The sequence below is a fragment of the Ptychodera flava genome, chromosome 2 (genome assembly GCF_041260155.1).
Source record: "Ptychodera flava strain L36383 chromosome 2, AS_Pfla_20210202, whole genome shotgun sequence".
Classification (NCBI taxonomy): Eukaryota; Metazoa; Hemichordata; class Enteropneusta; family Ptychoderidae; genus Ptychodera; species Ptychodera flava.
This window is the reverse complement of record NC_091929.1, coordinates 10,729,707-10,753,348: the sequence shown is the minus strand read 5'-3', so window position 1 is coordinate 10,753,348 and position 23,642 is coordinate 10,729,707. Positions and strand designations below refer to the sequence as shown.

The 23,642-nt window shown below is 38.9% G+C and overlaps 1 protein-coding gene across 2 annotated transcripts; it reads right to left on the bottom strand.

Moving 5' to 3' along the window:
• Positions 1-936: 936 nt before the first annotated feature.
• LOC139114240 (uncharacterized) lies at positions 937-22,061 on the bottom strand. 2 transcript variants are annotated; one of them, XM_070675821.1, is made up of 13 exons: positions 21,963-22,061; positions 19,883-20,709; positions 18,914-19,042; positions 18,235-18,327; positions 16,476-16,571; positions 14,137-14,238; positions 8,684-8,839; positions 4,721-4,816; positions 4,144-4,272; positions 3,680-3,763; positions 2,982-3,107; positions 2,590-2,676; positions 937-1,990 (listed from the first exon to the last, which is right to left on the bottom strand). In XM_070675821.1, exons 1-13 carry the CDS (start codon positions 22,042-22,044, stop codon positions 1,628-1,630), a joined length of 2,370 nt encoding a protein of 789 aa, XP_070531922.1. In that variant the 5' UTR covers positions 22,045-22,061; the 3' UTR covers positions 937-1,627. The 2 variants fall into 2 exon arrangements, with proteins under 2 accessions (XP_070531922.1, XP_070531930.1); XM_070675829.1 differs by lacking the exon at positions 21,963-22,061 and adding an exon at positions 21,932-21,954.
• Positions 22,062-23,642: the final 1,581 nt, after the last annotated feature.

Genomic DNA, 23,642 nt, shown 5'->3' with positions numbered 1-23,642 from the left:
GATTACTGGTACTCAATTGCAAAGTAGGTCCTGGCTTAAGGTAGAATTTGCCTCGGGACAGATATCTGGACTCTCAAACTGTTACAATTCTTTACTGATCCACCACTTGTTCGGGCTAATTTTAAAGCTCTTAGTGTAAGAAAAATTTTCACCGTCTTAGTTTTTCGAAAATCGAAAATTTTATTTTTCTCCATAGAGATAACACAGGGATGGCAGCCATTTTGAATTTCAGATATCAGTAAGTCTTGGGTTATTTGTTTCTCTAGTACCAAAATTTGCATGGTGACCCCCGATTTCTACTCATGATTTTGAAACAGAACAAGTGAAAGATTCCTTAAGGAAAGTATGGGTAAAAACAGTTTTAAGTCTTTCACTTTCGAGGCCCATACTAACTTAAAATGAGGACTCGCGGACACTGTAAACGGTAACTGAGAAAACGGCACAGGGAAGTGAATGAGTTGCTGACTCAAATATAGCGATTGCAAAAAGTCCTAGCTCACATCTCAGAGTTATCACAAGACAGATGGCACTTTGGATTCCAAGTTTCAGTACATTAGGTAATTTGTTTTTCCCAAAAACTAAAATTTGCACCGACAGAAAAGACCCCTCCGCCATTATATTCTTGATTTCAATAGGGAAAAGTTTTAAGGGTTTTTTACGGAAAATTTGAGCAAAAGTTAAAGACTTTGAATTTTGAGGCACACACTACCTTAACCCTTTCACCACCATGGTTTGTCCCAAATCCATTGTTTTCTATGGTAGAGTTGGACCTGTATACAGGGAACTGGGGATGAAAGGGTTAAATGAGGACTCAGTATGAATAGGCGTTCACTGTATTGTTATCATGCATGGTTAATGTCCAGGGACTGTGGCCACAGTAGCAGGGGATAATTTGACATCAAATTACAAAAGTAACACCAAGCAACACTTTCACACTTACGATTTAAAAATTTATTGATGACACTAACCAGTTTGCCATGGACACACTGAAAGTACACTTTAATCATTTGTATTTTGAAGAATATCTATATCAGCACTTTAGTTGGCTATTAACTAAATCTGATAATAATATCATTATGCTTTAATTATGATCGGCTTGATACATATTGCTATCATGTAAGTACCACAATCAGTGTATATAGTTCCATGTCTCCTTACATAATGTATCTGCCCCTGTAATTTTTTTTGCAAGCTTTGCAGTGAACAACAACTAAGATGGCGGCCATTTTGAATTTCAAGTATAGGTATATGTTAGGCAATGTTTCTTTTGTACTGAACTAAGCCCTGTGACCCCCGATTTTCATTCTTGATTTGGTAAGAGAATGATTGAAAGTCTTGTTGAGGAAAGTTTGAGCAAAAGTCTTTGACTTTCAAGGTTCATACTACCTTAACCCTTTCACCTCAATGTTTTGACCCAAAACTATTTTTTTCAATGTTGTACATAAACCTGTAATTTTAGTGAACATGTTAAACATTGTTTGTTTTTCCCTACTCGCCACCTTGAACTTCTTTGAAATTCTTTGAGAAAAAAATATCAAAAAACATAGAAACAAACATTTATTGAAATAATGAATACAGAAAAGATTTGCCAGTATTTTACACTCTATGAACTGTTCTGATTTAAAATTCATGACTTTGTTTCAGCACTTGTATTTTTTTCACCTTTTTCTCCCCCAGTTTTACACGTGGTACTTTGTTCACTGGTCTCAGCAACGTTTTGTTCTGATGGACTTATTGTATTTTTTTCACTTTTTTCTGAAGAACACATAGTAGTCTGTTCACCGAATTCTGCCACATTTTTTTCTGATGAGCATGTTTCACCAGACTTTGATTCAGTTGACTGCTCCGGATCATCTTTTGTGGTTACCATGGCAATGACTTTGGACAGGTCAGAGTTGTTGAGATACTCGAGTGCGTCCACGACACTTTCAATGTAGATTTTCTTGACAAGATGTGAAGGTAAAACACGAGACATGTGTTTCTTGTAGGCCTGCAGGAAATTAGAAACATACCGAAATTGCATTTTTTAACACTGGATGAAGAAATGTATTGTACTCAAAGTTTACTAGTACATCTGAGAGAAACATCGTTACCTACGATTATTCTCATATGATGCTAAAGCACATGGAATTATTTAAGATAAATTCAGAGATCTTTCATATCGTCTCTAATTTATATTTTTGAGGGAAATTCACAAACCACTTCACTAAATTTTTCGAGACAATGCGGTTAACTGGTAGAAGGTACAAGTTGTTTTCCAGGTTCCATAACTTTCAACCGTTCTCTTTCAGAATCAGGAATACAAACCAGGGGCTCAACATGTAAGTTTGGATACCAGAGAAACAAATCACCAAGAATTTACAGATATCTAAAATTGTTAACTCTACAAAGAAAAAAATTTGGATTTTCATAAAAACATGACAGTAAAAATATATTTATTCCAAGACCTTCAAAATGAGCCCACACAAGTGGTAGGTCAGAAAAGTAATGTAAAAATGTAAACGCCTGTATATCTGTCCTTGAGACAAACTCTACACTAAAACAAAAATTCAAAATGCAGACAACTGAATCATTTATATTTTCACTCACCTCTTCTGAATCATGCTTAACACTACATATCAGACATGACCATTTCTTTTTCCCTTGACCTTGACATTCTAACTTGTCTTTATAATCCTGAAAATGGAACAGATCAGTGGTGTTACAATTTTGTTCTCATCACTGCAATCCAATTTCTTACAAAAACAGACATGCCAACACCGAATTACTCTAAAATGTAAGCAGTTGATGTAAATATAAATATAATATCCCCAATTATAATAGACTTTTCATGTTATGATGTACATTAACATGACTTATCTGTTGATGCAGACTCTCAAAATTACTCATTTGCATAAATCAATCAACATTGTGAACATCTGTAACTCAAAAGATTGTACAAATATAAATCTTTATCAACTTGTTTCCATACCGACACATACCTGCAGTAGAAACATAATCTTTTTTGCATTCTTTCTTTCGATTGCTGTCTTCACTTTCACCACAATCCTGTACAAGCTTCTGATAAGTACATGCCTGTCGCTCCTCATATGCTTCTCAATGAAGTCCTGAGTTACAAAACAGCAAGTCACTGTCAATTACATAGTCCCCATTTGGTTAATGAATTTGGAAACCATTGATCGAAATGATGGTCATATTGGATTGTATAACAAAACAAAGCAATGTGCATATGTATGACATAGGGAGTAATCCTTGTACGAAGTTTGAGAGAAATTGCTCCAGCCATCTTTGAAAAATTTGTGTGAACGAACACATGTAGGTATGCATGAACGGACACATGAACATGACCAAATCTGTAAGTCCCTTGGACTTTGTCCATGGGGACTAATAAGATAATGAAGTCTTATAGCCAAAATGTGACAACTGTTAAGATTTTGCAATACATCTTATCGTTATCAACATATCAAGCGTTAAACTGTTTTAAAGAGGCCAAAGGCACATTGTATACCAATTTTGTTTTGTAACATACCAAAACCTGTCACTGGACTTTTGACTCAAACAACATGCAAACAAGTCTGATACAAGTGAAAGCAATGATAGAAAACACTGTAGCGTTTGTAATGTCTACCCATACAATGACAAAACACTGTATGGGGGATTGCTATTTTTGTCAATTTACCTTCCTTCTCAAGTTTGCAGTATTGCAAGTCACACAGCGATGACCTTCAACTTCTACACCACTCAGCTTATCTTGAATAGAATTCTGTGAAAGTGGAAATTAAATTGTCAACTTAAAGCTCTCTCTGTCTCTCTTTCTCTCATTTATTGAATCTCTCTTTGTCTGTCTGTCTGTCTGTTTCTTTCATTTTTGAATTTCTCTTTGTCTCTCTGTCTCTGTCTCTGTCTCTCTCTCACTTATATTGTTTAAGGACACTCAAGGGTTTCTGGATCAACGGGCGAGTTTTAACTTTTAGAGGATGATTTAAGGATATTAATATCATCAGAATACAGCTTGGATTAGTTAACTACAGATGTACATCAGGTCAATGTATTGTATAGGCATAGGACTAAATGCCTCATTCCGATTTGCATACAATATTTTTGTTGTTTCATAATTTTCAAAATGACAGTTATACATCTTACCGCTTTCTTCATTGAATCTTCTATTTTCTCTACTGAGGCAAAATCGTGGATAAGTCTGGTCAAGTTCAGGACCACTTCAAATGTATCGACCATTTCACGGTGACCGCCTGAATGTGTATGGTGTGACTCCTTCAAATGCAAATACATGTAGAACACTAGTAACCAATTCAAGAATTCTCTGAAATACAGGCGCAAAACTACAATACGTGTACACTTCTGAAACACTCATCACACATACATCCATTGGAAGTCACATGACCTAGGAAGAGACTACAGCAATGAATGTACACAAGTACAGATATCCACATAGATAGTTGAAGTACCGGTATAGTATCTGGAGATATACAGAAACCATGTAATGGTTAATCATGTCAATAAATAAATAAATGTTGACAAAATGTACACTATCTATCTATCTATCTATCTATCTATCTATCTATCTATCTATCTATCTATCTATCTATATATATATATATATATATATGTATATATACACACACACATGCAGTTACACATACATTCATACACACAGAAATTCGTTTGTACATATACAATAGCAATGATGAGAACAACTTACAGGAGCATTTCCTGACAGAATATTGCAGCAAATCAAACAACATCTCCCCTTGTATGTCTGCTTCAGTCTTTCTGACAGCTTAAGTTTTGGCATAAACTGGAAATAACAGAATCACAATGACAAAATAAATGACACATATACAGGTATAAATGTACTGATAATTTACACATGATATGCTCTGCATTTGACAAACCATTATCAAAAGTACATGCCTTATATCAGGGCTCCCGCTACCTATTCGCCAATTCGCCAAATGCGATCAAAAATTCTATCTGGCTAAAAATCTATCATTTGGCGAAACCCTAGGCGAGACGCATTTTTTTCGATTTCAAAAAAAACCTGATACACCCGCTGTAGACATTGCATCATCGGCCTTTCACACTGCAAACTTGCAAGATCGATGCGTGCAGCGGTAAAAATAATGTTCCGCCGCGATCGTGCGCATATGCATGCAACGCATGAATACAATTCACGTGAACTTGGTGCCCGAATAAAGACGATTGAGCCCGAAGAATCAAATAGTTGCCCGGAACGGTAATCATGGTAATAGAAATACATTATCCGATGTTTTCCGAAGGGCGGTCGGGTCAGAGTTCGGAGTTCGGGACTCTCCGACACCACGTGTCTTTGTACTTACACTTTCTGTGACCTTAGTTGTGGCATGCACACAGACCCGGGTAAACCCAATCCCGCCCCATTCGATAATTCATCAGCATTTGAATTGAGTACTACACACTATTATGGCCTCAAATTCAGCGAAGCGAACTTTGACTGACTTTTGGGGCACAGCCGACCAGAAAAAATCAAAAGGTGAACACACCGAACAACGGGATGATGAAGTTAGTGACAGAAAGATCGCAACGCCAACGGTACGTCGCAAGATCAAGCCCGAATGGTTCTGTCGATTTAGCTGGTTGCGATTTGAGAAACAGCTTTTCATGTGCGATTGGTGTATCAAGTCTGGGAGAACTAATGTATTCACAACAGGGAAAAAAACTAGTACCCTAAAGCAGACGATTTTGTAAAACATGAACGGAGTGCGGAACACAGATTTGCTGAGTCGGCAAGAAGCAGTGCGAGAAATGAAGAGATGCCACGAGCCGCTGCCACAGCATACAATGCAGTGAAAGACGCTGTTGTCGCTACCATGCGAAATGTTTACTTCATCGCAAAAGAAGACCTCCCCAAAACGAAAGTGAAATCTGTTACAGAGCTCTGTGATGTACAGGTTTGTTCATAATTTAAGCCTTTTTTATTGTACGTTTACTATGACTTCATGGTTTGGCAAAAAGGACATGTCATCAACGTTGGAACAAGTGACCTTACCTCACAGCTCTACCGGAAGCGAGCACGTCTTTACGTATATACGTAGGGCTACACTTTGCGCTTGAAGATTACATCTCAAAATGCCGAACGAATTAAAATTGTGCAGCCACTGTAGGAGTGGACGTAACATGATCGTAACGTTTGTTTGGAACACGTCTCGATTGGTGACATGAATTCACGTATGTAATCTGTGTTCCGCACTTCGTTCATGTTTTACAAAATCGTCTGCTTTAGGGGTGCTAGTTTTTACCCTTGTTTATTTTTATAGGGCTGCAAGTCGTTAGATGTACTCCGTCAAGATGACAGGGTCACATACATGCATAGTGCGAGTACTGACGAGTTTATTGATTGCATCGCTGACATTGTGGAAAGAAACGTCATTGGAAGGATGAAAGCCGCGAAATCTATTCGCTAGAGTTAGATGAATCGACAGATATTGCTGTTTGTCAAAATTTGATGATATACATACGCGGCGTGGTGGACGGAAAGGTGGAATCTCACTTTCTGAGTGTCTCGATGCTAACCAGGGCAACATCTGAGCAGCTGCACTTGGAAGTGAAAGGTATCTTATCGAAGAAGGGTCTGTCTCTATCAAATCTGATATCTCTGGGCACTGATGGAGCTAGTACCATGACCGGTAGCAGGCAAGGATTGACAACGAGATTTAAGAAGGACAACCCGTTCATTCTATCACAACACTGTGCAGCCCATAAACTACCTTTAGCAAGTGGTCAAGCCGCGGACTGTGTGTCTTATCTTGTAAAATATCAGGCCACAGTGAATGATTTGTATAAATACTATCATTATTCACCCAAAAATCAAACCAAGTTAAGTGCTACTCAGGCTTGTCTGGGTGAAAGTCAGTTGAAGTATCAACAAGTGTTTAGCACTCGATGGTTGTCTTTTTATGATAGTGTATCAGCTATTTGTAGAACATTAGACTCTTTAATCTCAGCCCTAAAAGACGATGTGGAACAAAATAAAAACAATGCCCGTGTATCAGGACTGCTGAAAAACATAGCAAGATATGACTTTATTGCCATGTCGTTTTTCCTCCAGGATGTGCTTTCAGTACTGCACACAACATGCCTGTCTCTGCAGGCTAACAACCTCACTTTTTCAGAAGTGTCTGATTACATAACTGCATGTAAAAAGGCAGTGGATGAGTTAAAATCCAGAAATGGTAGCTATTTCCAGCAGTTTCTAGACAGTGTTAGGGAGTATGAAACAGAGCTTGAAATTGAATTTCATGGTCACACAATTCCAGCCAATAAGAAACAGCGGGAGAATTTTGCTAAAAGTAGTGAGAAATTTTTGACTTTCCTATCTGATAATCTAGCCAGTAGATTTGTTGAAAATGATGATGAAATCAGCTCAGCTTTTGATATTCTGGTACCATCTAAACTACCAACAGAGGCTGATCAGATTGCAAAGTATGGTGATGTTGAGATTTCAAAGTTGGGAGAATTTTTTGGGACAGATAAAACTGATGGTGATGGAAATACTGTAAATCCACCACTAAATAAGCAAACTCATCAGTGAGTGGTCCCTTTTCAAACACGTCATGTGTAAGTATAGAAATCAGGAGTTCACAGAATTCTGGGAATGGGGTTTAAAAACGCATGATCAAGCCTATCCTAACCTGTGTATATTAGCTACTATTTGCCTTACCTGTCCTGTAACATCTGTGAATGTTGAACGTGGTTTCTCAAGGTACAACATAATAAAAACAGCACTGAGGAATGCACTGCATACTGACAATGTCAACAATCTTATGATGATAAAAATTGAGGGACCACCCCTCACAGATTTTGATTTTGATGAGGGTTTTAAATTGTGTGTTCAAGAAAAGACAGAAGAGTTCTAAGCCCTAAATTTATTGAAACTGTAAAAAGTAAATGTACAGATGTTGTGCAACCCAAGGTATCTGAAACTGCAAAAACTAATGCAGTTGGGGAGGAGTTGAAATATTCCCAGGAGGATGTTGAAATCATGATAGAGACAGTAGTATCAAAGCTAACTGGGGTGTTATCAAAGTTTGGTGATACCCAACAAGATAAGTGTACACGTGATTTTTGAGTAGCATTTAGGACTGTAGTTGAATAAATATCCCAGTGAGGGTATATTCAAATTGTGCGTCTTTAATATTTCAGCCCGCATAACCGACTAGACTGACTTACTGACAGACTGACTAATGATCACTGAAAATGGCTAAATGTTTTTGAGATTGGCTAATCAAGTGGCTAAAAGTTTACTTCGGCTAGAGGGAGCCCTGATAGCATAACTCATACACTGCTACACTGACCTATGTGTGTAACAACTGCAGCATTATGTACTGGTAGGGTGGTTTGTTTTATCCAAACTTGTTCTTCAACTTCTCTTCATTTCTTCAGCATATTTGGACAATCCTGGGTATATACTAATAATAAGTTTTCCATTGACAAAATTAAATCATGGACAAATATAAGCTGCATAAATAACAAAAAAAGCAACTCACACAGGTTATAGGTCAATTACCTACTGGACACTCAATCTGACCCTGTGCCTAAGTCTAGCCCTAACTGTTGGGTTGAAATAACCAGGCAGTATACACCAATAGGGAATGTTCTGATAGCACTACACATAGACAGGACTTACAAGGTCTTCACTCAGAGCTTCCGGATACAGATATTTCAACTTTGGATCCGATGGCTTGTTAGATGTCTCTGATAAATTCTGTCTACTGTCATTGCTGGGGACTTTCTTGCTTTCAACACTTGCAGTGCTGTCATCTTTTTTCTCAGTTGTGGCACTCTACAAGAAAAGCACATGAACAGAAATAAATCTATATTTGTATTTCATGACAGTTTCCTGACAAGCTATGTGGGCATTGGGATGCAAATCATCCCACAATGACCAAATCAGATTGTGTTTAAACCCCGGTGCGGGGTATAAAAGACCCCTAACTCATCGAAAATTCATAATGGCGCTTGAGTGACAACTGGCAACAGCAGGTAGACCGCTCCTAGAAAATCAGCCGAAGCGATTCTCAAACAAACATTATTGGCATACCATAAACATAGACTGTTTCATAAACACGTAGGCCATACAGGTATCCGCAAAGTTTCACAAAGCATTTTAAAATTACGACGATTAGGGGAAAAATCGCTTTCGTAACGAAAGAAATGGCCCCTAGGGACGGTCATTCAGCGATTCAAACAATTGTCAATCATTCAGTGACGCGCAGAGGTGTAAACTGGTCAAACATTTGCTGTGCATACGAGAATAATTACGATGTAAACAAACCATGTATACACTTAGAGCTACATGTATATTGGCGTGCACACAGGATGAAAACATCGTGGTTGTCATAAACTATTTTACTAACAAGCGTTTATGATGCAATGACATCGCAAAAGTGAGCCATTTTCGGTCGTGACTTCGCAAGAGATAAGTCAGTACCGGTACGATGTACCCTTGCGAAAAGTGCGTACAGAACTGCAGGCAGAGTCCGTAGTTTACAATGACATCGAAAACAACTAAATATCAAAGCATGGCGGTAGCCTCCATGATCAATTTAATTACAGTCAGTCAAAGAGAGACACTTTTTTTAAACAGCCCCCCAAATCTACGGCCGAAAGTACCGGTACGCTACAGTCGCTTTTGATATAAATGCTAGCCCTGAAAACGGCCGTATGGTTTGTGTACCCGTATGTACACGTGTTCTCACACATGGCAATGACATGTCGTGTTCGGAGGGTTGGTAAGGTTTTGACATACAAGTTGCCAAAGTAACGTTTGGACTTCTGTTATGAGAATTAAACAAGGCTTGTAAAGACATCAAAACATTGTATTTGTCAGTTCAAGGTGAGCAAGTGAGCGTCGAATCACCCGATCTTCTTTGAAAGGCTTAGGCCTATTGATACGTGTGTCCGAGATCGGCTCATTGAGTTGGCACTACATCGTAAGATTTGACAAAGGTTGGACTTTAATTTCTTCAATATAAACGGAGATATCAATGAACCCAGTCCGTGGTTCATCCCATTGCTCCAAAAATAAACATAACTCGTGATGAGTTGTCCGCGGTCACCGTCAAAGCATAGACAGTATGTCTATGCTCAAAGCAACTGAGCAACCGACCTCGATCGCTTACAGATATCGTGGTACGCGAGATTCGTGGAAATCTCGACCCTTTCGCGATGTAGTGAACTTATTATTTTTATTTTAGCGATCGGTCATTATGTCGCGTCGTTCACCTATTTCCTACCATTTTCCTGACCGTGTTTCTCAGTCAATGTTTAGATCGGTAATTCGTGATTTTTAATGTTTATGTTTATTACTTTCTTGATGATTATTTCCACTACGTAAGGCGCCATTTCCGTATGTAGATATGGTAGTCAGTAGCCGAATCATTCTCGAACGATGACATGACCACGAAACTTCAGTAAATCAACTCAGCAAAAACTTCGGTAGATCAACTCAGCACGCTCCTGTTTTTATGAAATTGATATATATATATATTTTCATTCTTTCTTTTTTCTTTCGCGTATTGCGAAGGCTGTACCTTAGCTTATAGTCAGAGAGTGAGTTGAGAGCAAACAGATTACGCAGATAATGCGAACGATGGCAACCGTTACCAACAGACTCATTATGCAGAGCCATGCCCCAAAACGCCAAACCAAACTTGGCATTAATCCGGATCCCGGTCCATTTCGCCCCGGGCTTTAAGATGTCATATGAAGATTACACAGCGACACAAATTGACAAACACAGCATTGTCTTTCATTCTTAAACTAGAGATTATAGTGGTTTATCGCATTTCATGTGCCTCAGAGACAGATATTTGGACTCTAAAACTTTCACAATTCTTTTCTGATCTACCACTGGTGGAGGCTCATTTTAAAGCCTTTGGTGCAAGAAAATTTTCACTGGCTTAGTTTTTTAAAAATCGAAAGAGTCATTTTTCTCCATAGAGTTAACACAGGGATGGTGGCCATTTTGAATTTCAAATATCAGTAAATCTTGGCTAATTTTTGTTTCCCTAGTACCAAAATTTGCAGTGTGACCCCTGATTGATATTCTTGATTTTGAAAAAGAATGGTTGAAAGATTCCTTGTGGAAAGTCTGAGAAAAATTCTCTCACTTTTATGGCGCATACTACTTAATGGGCAAAGTCGCTATCTTTTCAAATAACCAACAAATTTAAAAAGACACAACTTTGACCTTTTTTAAATGCTAGCAAGAACAGAATACTCAGAAATTCCCTTTTTCAAATAAATGAAAAAAGCACTTGCATTTCGAATCCCACTTGTGCTGTTATTATCAGATAATACAGTAGTTTGGGAATTAGACATTTCAAGTTAACTTGTGAACTAATTAACCCTTTGAGCACTGTAATTTTTTTCCAACAAAAGTTTTAGTGCAACATTTTATTGCCAATTTTCCTGAATTTTGTGTAATTTTTTAAATAATTTTGGACCAAATTGACATCATATTTTATTGGCTTCAGTCTTTTACCAAAATTTTGGCAAGAAGCTGAAAAAAATTTACTTGAGTACATTTTATGCAGGTGACGAAAATTGACTTTGGTGTCAAAGAGTTAATACTTGAAAGGATGAGTTTGTCCCAATTTGTAAAATTGATGTTGTCAAGAAAATCACATATAAGTTTAATGTCTATGGAAAAAGGAAGCAAACTATGCATGACATAGTGTACGAAGTGAGCCCGAGTACATTATAGCAAAGTTTTCTTGAGTTTAATATGGGCCAGGAGAGGTACATTATTGCTATTATTTTGTACTTTTGGTAATGTCAGTGAATTTGTAGATAAAGAAACATCTGGGGCCACAATACTGAATAATTGGATACATCATCAGTAATAATCTGACAGTATGACATCACAAATTCACTGATATTGATAAAGATATAATATAATTAAGCAATAATGCACCCCCTCCCGCTCATAATGGACGAAAGCAAGTTTGCTTGAGTCCATTATGAGCCGGGAGGGGGGTGCATTATTGCTATTATTTTATAGTTTTGGCAATGCCAGTGAATTTGTAGTTGTAGAAAACGAATAAAAAAGGAAATTTTAACTGAGTTTGAAGCCAGTGAGCGTCGTCCAGCATGATCGGCCCTGACTCTGTACATATTACATGCACTCCACACTGCACAGTGCACTGCACTGAACACGCACGTTCAGCACAAAAAATGACCAGCACTTTCACGGTTCATTTCGAATTGAAAAACGATGTATTTTCGAAGGAAATGAAAAGTAACTGCATCCCTACCGTCTATATCAAACTTGAAACATCACCTTTAAATATCATGCCATTCAAAAAATCGACACGGTGAAATGCCAGAGATGAAGAAAACGGAATGTTCATGCATCGACATCAGTATGATCAGCGAGCTGCATGCCATGGTATCAGCTGATCAATACGATCATTATTATGTCGCAAGTAGTACAGCATTCATTGCAAACGATATCAACAGAGTTCAACATTGTTATTCAAATGTTTATATTTCAATAATAATTGTGTCTATAAATTTAATTTTCAATGGCTCCTTGAGAAGAGCTATTTTAGTTTGGCGAACAACAGAACTTGACGGGTGCTTGAAAGGTACAGTTGAAAAACATACTAGAGGGTTTCGGTACCGTCGCGATATCGAGAACAAGGCAGGTAAAATCACAGACATGGAGAAAAAATACCGCAATTATACGGTGTCGCTCAAATTTGATCAGAATTGGTATATACCAGTATGGGTTACCAATGATCGACAATAAATGTTGTTTCTATCTGTTCAGTGGAGGAAAATTCTACGTTGATGTTATGGCAATGATTTCTGCACAGTACAACCAGAAAAACAACAAGAAATATTTAAACCAGAAAAACAAGAATGACAAAAGTAATTAAGGTCTAACTTTAGGTACTGGAGGTCAACTTTAGCAACATGCATAGCAGAAACAAGCCCCTCTTAGTTTAGTATAAGTCTTCCCCCATCTACTGTCTATGGTTGCAGCTGGTCTGTTAATATGTAACAGTTCATAAACAATGACAGGAAATGAGTCAAGATCAGTGGAGTTTGCCTGTTTCTTACTGGCATGCCTCCTGCACATTTGCAGGATTTCACTTTTTCTTACCTCATTTGCACATTTTTGACACTGATGTGTTCATTTGAACAAATTCACATCTCAACCCCTGCATCTACCTGTACACCAAATACTGAGATGGTAGCTTTGGCGGTATGGGAACCTTTGTGTGTGACGGACATACATCCGCACATACCCACAAATATACAGACATACAGACATGCAAATCAGATGCAAATGAACTGATTCAGCTTATACGATAACTTCACATTGGTACACCAAATGTAAGCTAAAAAACGATGAATGAAAGTTGTCTCCGATTACAGTCAGTGCATCAGAATTAGGTGGCCGAGATGTTAGATCAACGGAGAGTCCACGGTCGTCATGATTGTTGGTAGTAGCTGACCTTGGACCAAGACTTTGAATGGCTCCGTAGTAATTTCTGTAGACACTTCCGGTCAAGGTTGATGACAGCAAGCTGCCGTTGTTGGCCCGTTTACGGCTGGTTCGAGTAGCCTTTCACGCTTGCATTGTTTACATGGCCACTGACATACATAATATGCCATGTGTCAAACCCAGTATCGTCTAGGAGTTTGCAAACGTACTGAGTTCTGGTTCACCTATACGGCAACGAAGCGAACCATGTTGTAAACAAACGTAGTAGTACAACCAGCGTATCGGACGGGACTGCATGCTGAGCGCCAGCCAGACAGACGGCAAGTGCGTGCGTGAGGACTCAAAAAATGTAATAAATCGTACAGTAAGACATTATTATCACTATTGTGAACCATTGTCAAGATTTATAGTTTTGTGTATTACATGATTTATCCGATATTTCCCCTCCTTTTAATTGTGCAGTCCTTTTTCTTTTTCCAAAAAAAAAACTTGCTCGCTGTGGGGCCGCAATGCTGATGAATAAGAATACATTATCAGTAATAATGTATGGATATGACTCACAAATTCACTGATATTGACAAAGATATAATATAATAGAAGATAATGTCAATATGCACACTTACTGTAACTTCTGTAGTAGCACCTTCATTTGGTTTGGAACTCAACTCTCTGAGTTTGTCCTTCATTTGGTGGTGGCGCTGTCCTCCAAGGTGGTATGTCAATTTCTATAAATGTATATGAAGGATAGAAATCTTAATTCAAGGAGAAAGTAGTATCATTGGTTTTCCTCCTGGATCATGATCATGTAACAGCTTTACACACTGGAATGACAGTACTTCTTAGCAAGATTTTTCACAATATTTCTATGACTTTTATACAACAAGTCATCGTTGATGACACAGTCCCCACTTGTTAATGGGTACTTTGATTAAAGGTCCTCAGAGAGGATAGAGTCCTCTTCATTAGGTCTGTGATAAAAATACTTTTGAATAAATTCGCTTGATACATGTTTGAGTTGTAGTTCAAGACATGAAAAATCGTAATAAAATTGCCACCCGGCGGCCATATTGGATCGTATCACAAAACAATCACTGTACATATGTATGACATAGGTCAATGTCCTTGTACCAACTTTGATTAAAATCGGTTGAGATATGCCTGAGTTATGGCTTTGTACATGAAAAAATCATAACAAAATGGCCGCACAGCAGCCATATTGGATCGTATCACAAAACAAATTAAGATGCATATGTATGACATTGGTCGATCTCCTTGTAACAACTTTGAATAAATTTGCTTGATACATGTATGAGTTATGGTTCTGGACACGAAAAAACGTAATAAAATGGCCACACTGCGGCCATATTGGATTGTATCACAAACAAATCAATGTGCATGTGCATGACATATGTCAATGTCCTTGTACCAAGTTTGAATAAAATTGGTTGAGATATGCCAGAGTTATGGCTCTGTACATGAAAAAATCGTAACAAAATGGCCGCACGGCGGCCATATTGGATCGTATCACAAAACAAATTGATGTGCATAGCTATGACATTGGTCAATGTCCTTGTACCAACTTTGAATAAAATCTGTTGAAACATGCCTGAGTAATGACTCTGTACATGAAAAAATCGTAATAAAATGGCCGCCTGGTGGCCATATTGGATTGTATCACAAAACAAATTGACGTGCATATGTATGACATAGGTCAATGTCCTTGTACCAAGTTTGAATAAAATCGGTTGAGATATGTCTGAGTTATGGCTCTGTACATGAAAAAATCGTAACAAAATGGCCGCACGGGCGGTCATATTGGATCGTATCACCAAAAAAATTGACATGCATATCTATGACATTGGTCAATGTCCTTGTACCAACTTTGAATAAAATCAGTTGAAACATGCCTGAGTTATGGCTCTGTACATGAAAAATCGTAATAAAATGGCCGCCTGGCAGCCATATTGGATCGTACCACAAAACAATCGACGTGCATCTGTATGACATATGAAGTAATCCTTGTACCAAGTTTGAATGAAATCGCTTCAGGCATCTCTGAGATATCTGCGTGAACGGACGGACGGACGGACGGACGCACGCACTGACGCACGCACACACGCACGGACATGACCAAACCTATAAGTCCCCCCGGACGGTGTCCGTGGGGACTAACAACAAAACATATACAACGGTTTGAGATAAGCAAAGAAGGCAGATTTTGTGACACTTTTTGATCAACATAAGGGGTCTGGGAAAAAGTCATTTCAATACCAGTGGTGGAAATAAAATGCAAGATGAGTACTAGGTAATGATGGCTGAGTTCAGAGTGTCCAGAATTGATTGTCCTGTTTTATTTTAAAATTTTTCAAAATATACTGGAATTTATGTCCTAATACATCAACATAAGGCAAAAGTAATTTAAGTGTGCAATGTACAAGGATGTAAGTCCCAGTATTTTGCAAACAATCTTAGTATTACACATCTTTTTAGTCCAATTTTGCCTGAAAAAGTAAAAATTATAGCGTCTTGAGGATGCCCGTCTCACAAACTTGAGCTGACTGATGGTAATGTGTTCAGTGTATCTGACTAAGCACTCAGAATGAAATTTCAGCCCAAGTAGGGCTGTCCTCGTGGTAGATATTGTAGTTCCACAGTATACATGTAACTTCATTGAAATTCACATATTTTGGACTGATCACTAGTAACTTTGCGAAGTACTGCATGTTTAGAAGTATTCAAAATTATCTCTCCTTTTCCCCTTTGTTGACGTACATGTAATGGTGTTTTGAGGTCAAAGGTCAAATAGCAGCCAATAACATCTAAAGTTATTGTACTCCACTTCAAAATTATTAGACTCTGTGTCCTCTGATACAAAACTTACTGTACAACAAAACGCCATAGCTCACTGAGGCAGGTGTGTAATAATGAAATGACAGATTAATTACAAACTGTGAGTAGTTACCTTCCGGTCTTCATATTCTACTTCACATATCGCACACCACCATCCTCCACCTCTCTGTTTGAATGCCATACAGCTTAGTTTTTCTTCTGCTGTTTGCTGTGAGAAATGACCGACATTGATGAGACGAGAACAAGGTGGTGAAAATGTCTATTTGCTGTATAAATGCACTTTGCAAGGGAGTTTCTGGCATAGGACAGTAATGATCTTGTGCCATCGCTGGCGCACGACGTCTTTTGAAATCACTTGTCTGTAATTTTAATGTTGAAACATGCATTTTATTAAAATCTGTGCAAACGGAAATCGTGCAGGCAGCTATTGAGACATACAGAGAACAGTGCCCCGTGCACGGCTGTGGCCGCGCAGCTCTACTGTTAACGTTACTAACTTTATAGAAACAATGAATTTTAAAATCACTTGTCTACAATTTTAATGTTGAAACATGCATTTTATTGATAACTGTACGAACGGAAATCGTGCAGGCAGCTTTTGAGACATGATACAGTGAGCAGCGCCCAAAACACGGCTGTGGCCGCTCGGCTGTCTTGTACACATTACTCTAAAGGTACGAAAGTATTTGGAAAATAATTTTTAAATTAGACAAAATTAACGGTTATTGGCCATCCTCAAGATTCAAACTTCAATTTAATCAAGGGAATTCTTACACAAATCGATCGATCGGCTTCCTAACTTGTAAAGTCAACATCGCCCCTATCTATGGCTGATAATTAGCGCAATGTTTTTTTTACGGACAAGTCCCATGCCAGCGCCATTTTCAAAGTGTGCAGCTTGAAGTTGACGCATGCGCATACTTTCCTTTTAAACCAATACGTCATTGTTATTCGTACTGATATGGGAGCCTTCAAAATGGCGGTGTCACGGGAGTTGTCCGGAGGTAAAATTTAGCGACTTACCAGCAATTACATGGCCCGGTGCAGTTTTTGTGTTTCAAGAACCCAGTCGATCGATTTAGTACCACGCATGCGACAACACAGAGAAGTTTGAATCCCCAGGGTTGCCATTATTTTACGGATTTTATTTAAATTATTTTCCCAATAGTTTCGTACCTTTAGAGTAATGTGTACAAGATAGCCGAGCGGCCACAGCCGTGTTCTAGGCGCTGCTCACAGTATGTCTCAAAAGCTGTCCGCATGATTTCTGTTTGCACAGTTGTTAATAAAATGCAAGTTTCACCATTCAATTACAGACAAGTGATTTTAAAATACGTCGTGTGCCTATGGTGCCATCGCTGTGAAGGACAGTCCGATATCTGTCTGATCTGCTACACAATGAATTACTTCAGGTCTCCACTTGCATTTCACCAACAAAAATGCAGAAGTCAATAAACAATTACTTATGGGTTTTCTGAATTTTTTTCCTTATAAAATATAGTCCATATATGTACATGTAATAACCCTTTGACTGCTGTAATTTTTTCAACTAAATTTTTAGTGCAACATTTCACCAAATTTTTATGAACTTTTTTGTATTTTTTTTTTATAATTTTGGACCAAAAGGAAATCACATTTCCTTGGCTACATTTCTTTATCCAAATTTTGGCAAAAAACAAAAAAATTGATTGAGATGTATTCTGTAACGGTGACAAAAATTTACCAAAGTGCTCAGAGGGATAAGTTCTTTCAAGTAATAGTTCTGTTGAAGAACAATTCAGCAAATAAATTTCCACAACAATTTTTTTTTTGACTGAAAAAGACAGGGTAGCTTTGCTTTGGATGGTGTTCAGTGACAAAGTGTTACTTACTGGCATTCCGTCCCTAAGATGCATATTCCATTCCTTCATGAAGTCAATGACACCTTGATGTCTTGTCGATGATCTCAAGTGAGTTGAATAACTCTGTGGCAAAAATGAACATATAATAAAAGAGTTTTTGGATATATTGATCTGACAACTCATATTGTTGATATTTTTAATGTGAACAAACTTTCTACAATATTTGTAAGACCGAACACATCATTACCATAGCATACATATACGTTCAAGATTTTTAGTCAAATGAACACAGATAGTTTGGCATTTTTCTGCTTCAAATCGCAAGATATAACCTAGGTCAAAATGTCTGTATACTGTATGAACCCCATGAAATGTCAGGCATTTTCAAAACCATCAATGGAACATTCTCTTTTGCGGGCATCAAGCCAGTATGTTTGTTTATTACAGCAATGATAGGGGAGGCAGGAAAATTTTTAGCTGTACCTGAATAAATATAACATTGTGACAAAATGTGTCAAATATGAAAAACAGTGGACTATGTACTGTACAGTGTACATGTTCATGCTTCCAAGAATAGAAAATCTGTGACAGACTTCACTTTCTTGTACCTGTAAGCAGAGTAAATAGATTTTCTACTACGTCAAAACACAAATGATAATCATTGGATGATCACAGACAAAGATGGTCAATATCTGATGAATAATCTCACCTCAATATATGAGTGTCCACAAATATCACAAATGTTTATCTCCATTTGTTCATTCGGCCTGTACAGTTCTGGAGGTACTCCTAAGTCCTGTGAAAATCCTCCGGGCATGAGAGGTTGCAAATCTGGTCCCTGAAATCAATCAGATTGTTTTATGCAAAATAAATTCTAAAAATGGGTCAGTTTTGCCGATTGCATTCCATTCAGATAAAAGTAAGAATTATCATAAATATACTTTACCTTTTCACCATCATAGTTTGGCCTTTAGGTAGAATGTGCCTCAAGGACAGATATTCGGACAGTCAAACTTTTACAATTCTTTTCTGATCTACCACTTCTGGGGATTCATTTTAAAGTTCTTTGTGTAAGAAAGCTTTCCACCATCCTTAGTTTTTCAAAAATTGAAAATCTAATTTTTCTCCAAAGGGCATTGCGGCAAATTTGAATTTTAAATATTACAAAATGTTAGATAATTTGTTTCTCTATTACCAAAATCAGTGATCTCCCCAGGATTTTCTGATAGAGTGGTGGCTAATTTGCATAACAATAAATGTAATTGTTATGGTAATGAGTTTCTATTGTTTACGAAAATTTATAGAGTGGCGACCACCACTCTATAATAGCTCTGGGGAGAACACTGCAAAATTAGTAAAGTGACCCTGATTTTTATTCTTGATTTTTGCATAATTTTGTAAAAACAGTATTTCCCTAGCTTGTAAAATATGTAATTCATTTTTAAATCTTGAAGTTCAGGATCACTTTCAGTCAAATGATGACTATGTGGCCGGCCAGCAACGACATCAATGAGCTACCATTGAATCCTATGGACATGTGGAGTGCGTGATGTTCGATATATAAGGCATGTAACAATACCCCTTAACTTATCGTCTGTCAATCAAACAAATACCCCCTAACTTATGGTCTGTAAGAGCTTGCGAGAGCCATGATGTACCTGAAGCAAGAGTGACCTACCATATCAATCCTTTGCCTTTTGGCTTCCATTCCATAGCCTGTGGGTGCAGGATTCAAAGTTGTACTGTCGGAAAAGCTGGGAAGTGGTTGTTCAGTGTTGTGATGTCTGCCCAACATCTGATAGGATATAGGATTCACTGCCCCTATGTGATTTTTCCTTTTGGTACTGACTTTACCCTGACTCCATGTAGGATTATTCCAGCAGTCACTTCCTTTATGTCCGGTACGATGAAAACCTCTGACAGCAGTACCGGAATAGCCTTCCCGGAGTCTGCCAATGCTTTTGTGGCCAGGAATGTCAAAAATATTTGTGTTCCTATCACTGTGATGTATGAAACCGACTTCTTCTTGCGTGTTCATAAACCTTCCCCTGCCATTATTTGGTGTTCTTTGAAATCCAACATCCCTTGACAGATTTCCAGGTGGAAGATTACCTGTCATAAAATCCCTATTCGATGCGTTGTCACTACCGGTATGATGCATCTCACTGAATGGCATCCCTATCTCCTGATTATCTCTGTTATTTGCATCAACGGACATCCTGGTATCCCTGTCAGCGCCTGACCATTCCGATGATTTTTCTAACGCACCTAAGGTGCCATGAATCTCTCTCAGCAAGGCACTCGTCGATGGATCCACATTCCTGTTCTGAAGATGACGCTCTATGACAGCTTTCTGCTGTTCGAGTATTCTCTGTGGTGGAACATCACCTCCACTTGTGTTCATTTTCTGAGGAACATCCATGGTCCACATGGCACCTTGATCAAGTTGATGGATTGCTTCACTGTGGATATCAGCTGGTCTCCGTCCAAGTGGCTGAAACTGTCCTGTAATAAAGATTTGCCAACTAGTCATTAGTAAAGTAGACTCTAACTTCTATACTACATGATACTACACTCGTCAAAAAAAAGGTAAACATAATCCCATATATGTAAGAGATTACACAACTTACAGATCTGACAAAATCTGACGTCATCAGACGACTCAAACTTCGACACATGACGATACTAGACTTGTCAAATTACAGGTGAGTATCTGATATATACATGTATCAGAGATTTCTCCACCTTGAAAGATCTGACCAAGCCAGATTTCCATATAGTCGGATTCTAACTTTGATAGTGGACGATACTCGACTCCGATTATATAGGATATTTACCAGCGATTTGACAAGCCTGGTATCGCTGTAAGAGTCGTACTGATGACGTCGCACTGAGCCAGTATGAGATGCTGAAATCTCCTGCAGCACGACGCATGGAGTGTCCACTGTGGCCATGTGGTGTGCGCACAAAAAAATGGAAGGTATGACACCCCTCCCTTTTACGTTACTGTTCAACACTCAAAGCACCTGTGTGGCAGCCCTTGTAGCTACCGCGTCATCGGTTGTGGCAGGGCTACGGGTATCGCAGCAACAGACAGAGGTACATGCACTGGTATTGGTTAGCTGCTAGCTGCAAAATTGTAGCGCTACGGTGAGGCGGTCGGTGATTTTTGGTTTTTGCGACTTCGCTCACCAGTAGCGCTACAATGCCGATGGCCCTGTAGAGGTGAAAATAAGCGCACCCAACTGGGCAAGGCGTGTTGATGTGAAATGCTACATATTTAGTGCATTTGGTCGTACTGATTTATCACTACTGAAGACTCAATACTATACTTCAATAATCTTGTCGTTTATTGGGTTTGGAATTTGTTCAAACACGTCGATCGCGTTCCATAAACATTGGGCGTGCGTTGGGCATCGGTGTTTCTGGGAGTCGCCATTACCGGAAGTTGGTAATCACATCAACACGCCTTGTCCAATGCGGTGCGCTTATTTTCACCTCTACAGGGCCATCGGCATTGTAGCGCTACTGGTGAGCGAAGTCGCAAAAACCAAAAACCACCGACCGCCTCACCCTAGCGCTACAATTTTGCACCTCCTATGGTATTGGTAAGCCGTTGGTTCAAAGTCTATGAAGTATGAAGTACACGTTCTCAATTGGGTAAACCCGGAAGCGACAGGAAGGGAAATGGCTTACCCAGGGGAAATATGCTTTATTAAAATTTTACCTCATGTATGGTATCACGCTGTTGTCCTTACCTGTGCCCACTCCGCCAAAATACCGCTGGAAACCACGATATTCCTGAGCGCTGTTTCTAGTTCCTTTTAGCTCAGACGCCATCTTAACAATTGACCCCTGGATGACCTGATTGGTATTTCATTACTCCACAGATGTGACGTCATCATTTGTACAGTCTCAAGGGAGCAACCTTGCCCTGCGTACAGGTCTGTGTGTTCCCGGTGTGGTGGAGACCGGGAACACACAGACCTGTACGCAGGGCTAGGGAGCATCCATGGTTTGCGGCCCCTTGCACCAGCCAAATTCGATGTGGTTCCGGCGATTTTTCGCGGATGTGCCGACAATTTTTCAAATATTTGTGGGGGAGAGAGAATAGCAGATGGGTATTTTAGAAGATGTGCTCTGCTGATGGCGTTAAACTGCTCTTAGAAACACCCAAATATGAAAATTCAGAGACTGTTCCTATTAGTTTCAATCAAACACGTGTTTCTTTCATAGTGCAGTTAAATGCTATCGAGTTTGACCTTCTATGCCTCCTTTCCTAAGGTCATACAAAGCTCCCGATTATAAATTGTTAGCACCGATAAACCCGGGCAAACACATATAAGCTTATAGTTGTTTTCATAATTTCAGCAAATTTATTGTCTGCGGAACATATTTCAAATTAGTGTGAAAGCACATATTTAATAAGACGCCCTCTGCTCCTCATCGAATGACCATAGCAAGGTCCCCCAGGGGCCGTGGGCATAAGCATATAATTACGTATCGCGGTTTTGAAAACCTAAACCTCGCCCAAATGCTTCATGTTGAGTTTCGATCAATGGAATGTTGATGAAATGTAGACTTTTGACCCTGTTATTTTACCGTACCACAACTTTTTACCTCAAATAAGCACTTTTGACCAAAATTTTGCAAAACATGTAAAATTTAAACGGAAGTATTGTGCTGTGAAATGTAGAGCTTTGACAACTACCACTGCGGGGCGGCGTAAATCGAAACTGAGTGCTCCCCCGCCCCTGCTGATGTCAACTCCTCGTCTCCCATTAGTTTGGTAGGTGAAGCGCTCGTTAAACACCCTATCAACACTTAGGTCTCCATTGAATTTGTAACAAGTGAATGTATTTGTGTCAGATAATTATGATAAAGAGCGTGCTCGGCTTGATCAAAGTTGATGATCGTTTGTTAGTTTTATTTCATTTGATTTATTTTGCGGCGGGGTGATTTTAGGTTTGTGTAGTTTTTGTTTGTTTTTGTTTTTTAGTTGTTTTCTTTGAATTTTTCCCCGGTCTACTCCTATATCAAAGTAATCTTACGAGAATGAGTTTATACCTGGTTGTACGACTCGGACAAGTGTGTAACGCCGCACAACCAGCCTGTATTTCCTGAAGCTTATTTGTGGACCGGGGAGGTGGTTCCATGTCAGGCGATTCAAAAATTAAAGCGAAACACAATTTCTTCATAGCCATCTACACTTCTAAACGAAATGGCATTGTTTTTGCGTTCGCTATTTATTACAATACATTCCGAACGTACTTTCGCATGTGGGAGCGGCATTGTGTAAAGGTCGCCGCACAGTTGATGAATCTCAAGTGCGCCCTCAATGGCGAAACAACAGAAGCAAATGCCAGTCTAGACAGGAAGATCCGTCGCTCGAAGGCGCTCTCTACGCCCGCCCCCTTTACAAGAGGAGGGGAGCGTAG

What these genes read in the sequence shown, in the direction of transcription:
- LOC139114240 (XM_070675821.1), bottom strand. Translation starts at nt 22,044, where the DNA reads ATGGCGTCTGAGCTAAAAGGAACTAGAAACAGCGCTCAGGAATATCGT. An exon ending in TAGAATATGAAGACCGGAAG is followed by an intron (nt 14,239 to 16,475) that starts GTAACTACTCAC and finishes ATACATTTATAG; the next exon opens with AAATTGACATACCACCTTGG. An exon ending in CTGCAAACTTGAGAAGGAAG is followed by an intron (nt 3,108 to 3,679) that starts GTAAATTGACAA and finishes TTTGTAACTCAG; the next exon opens with GACTTCATTGAGAAGCATAT.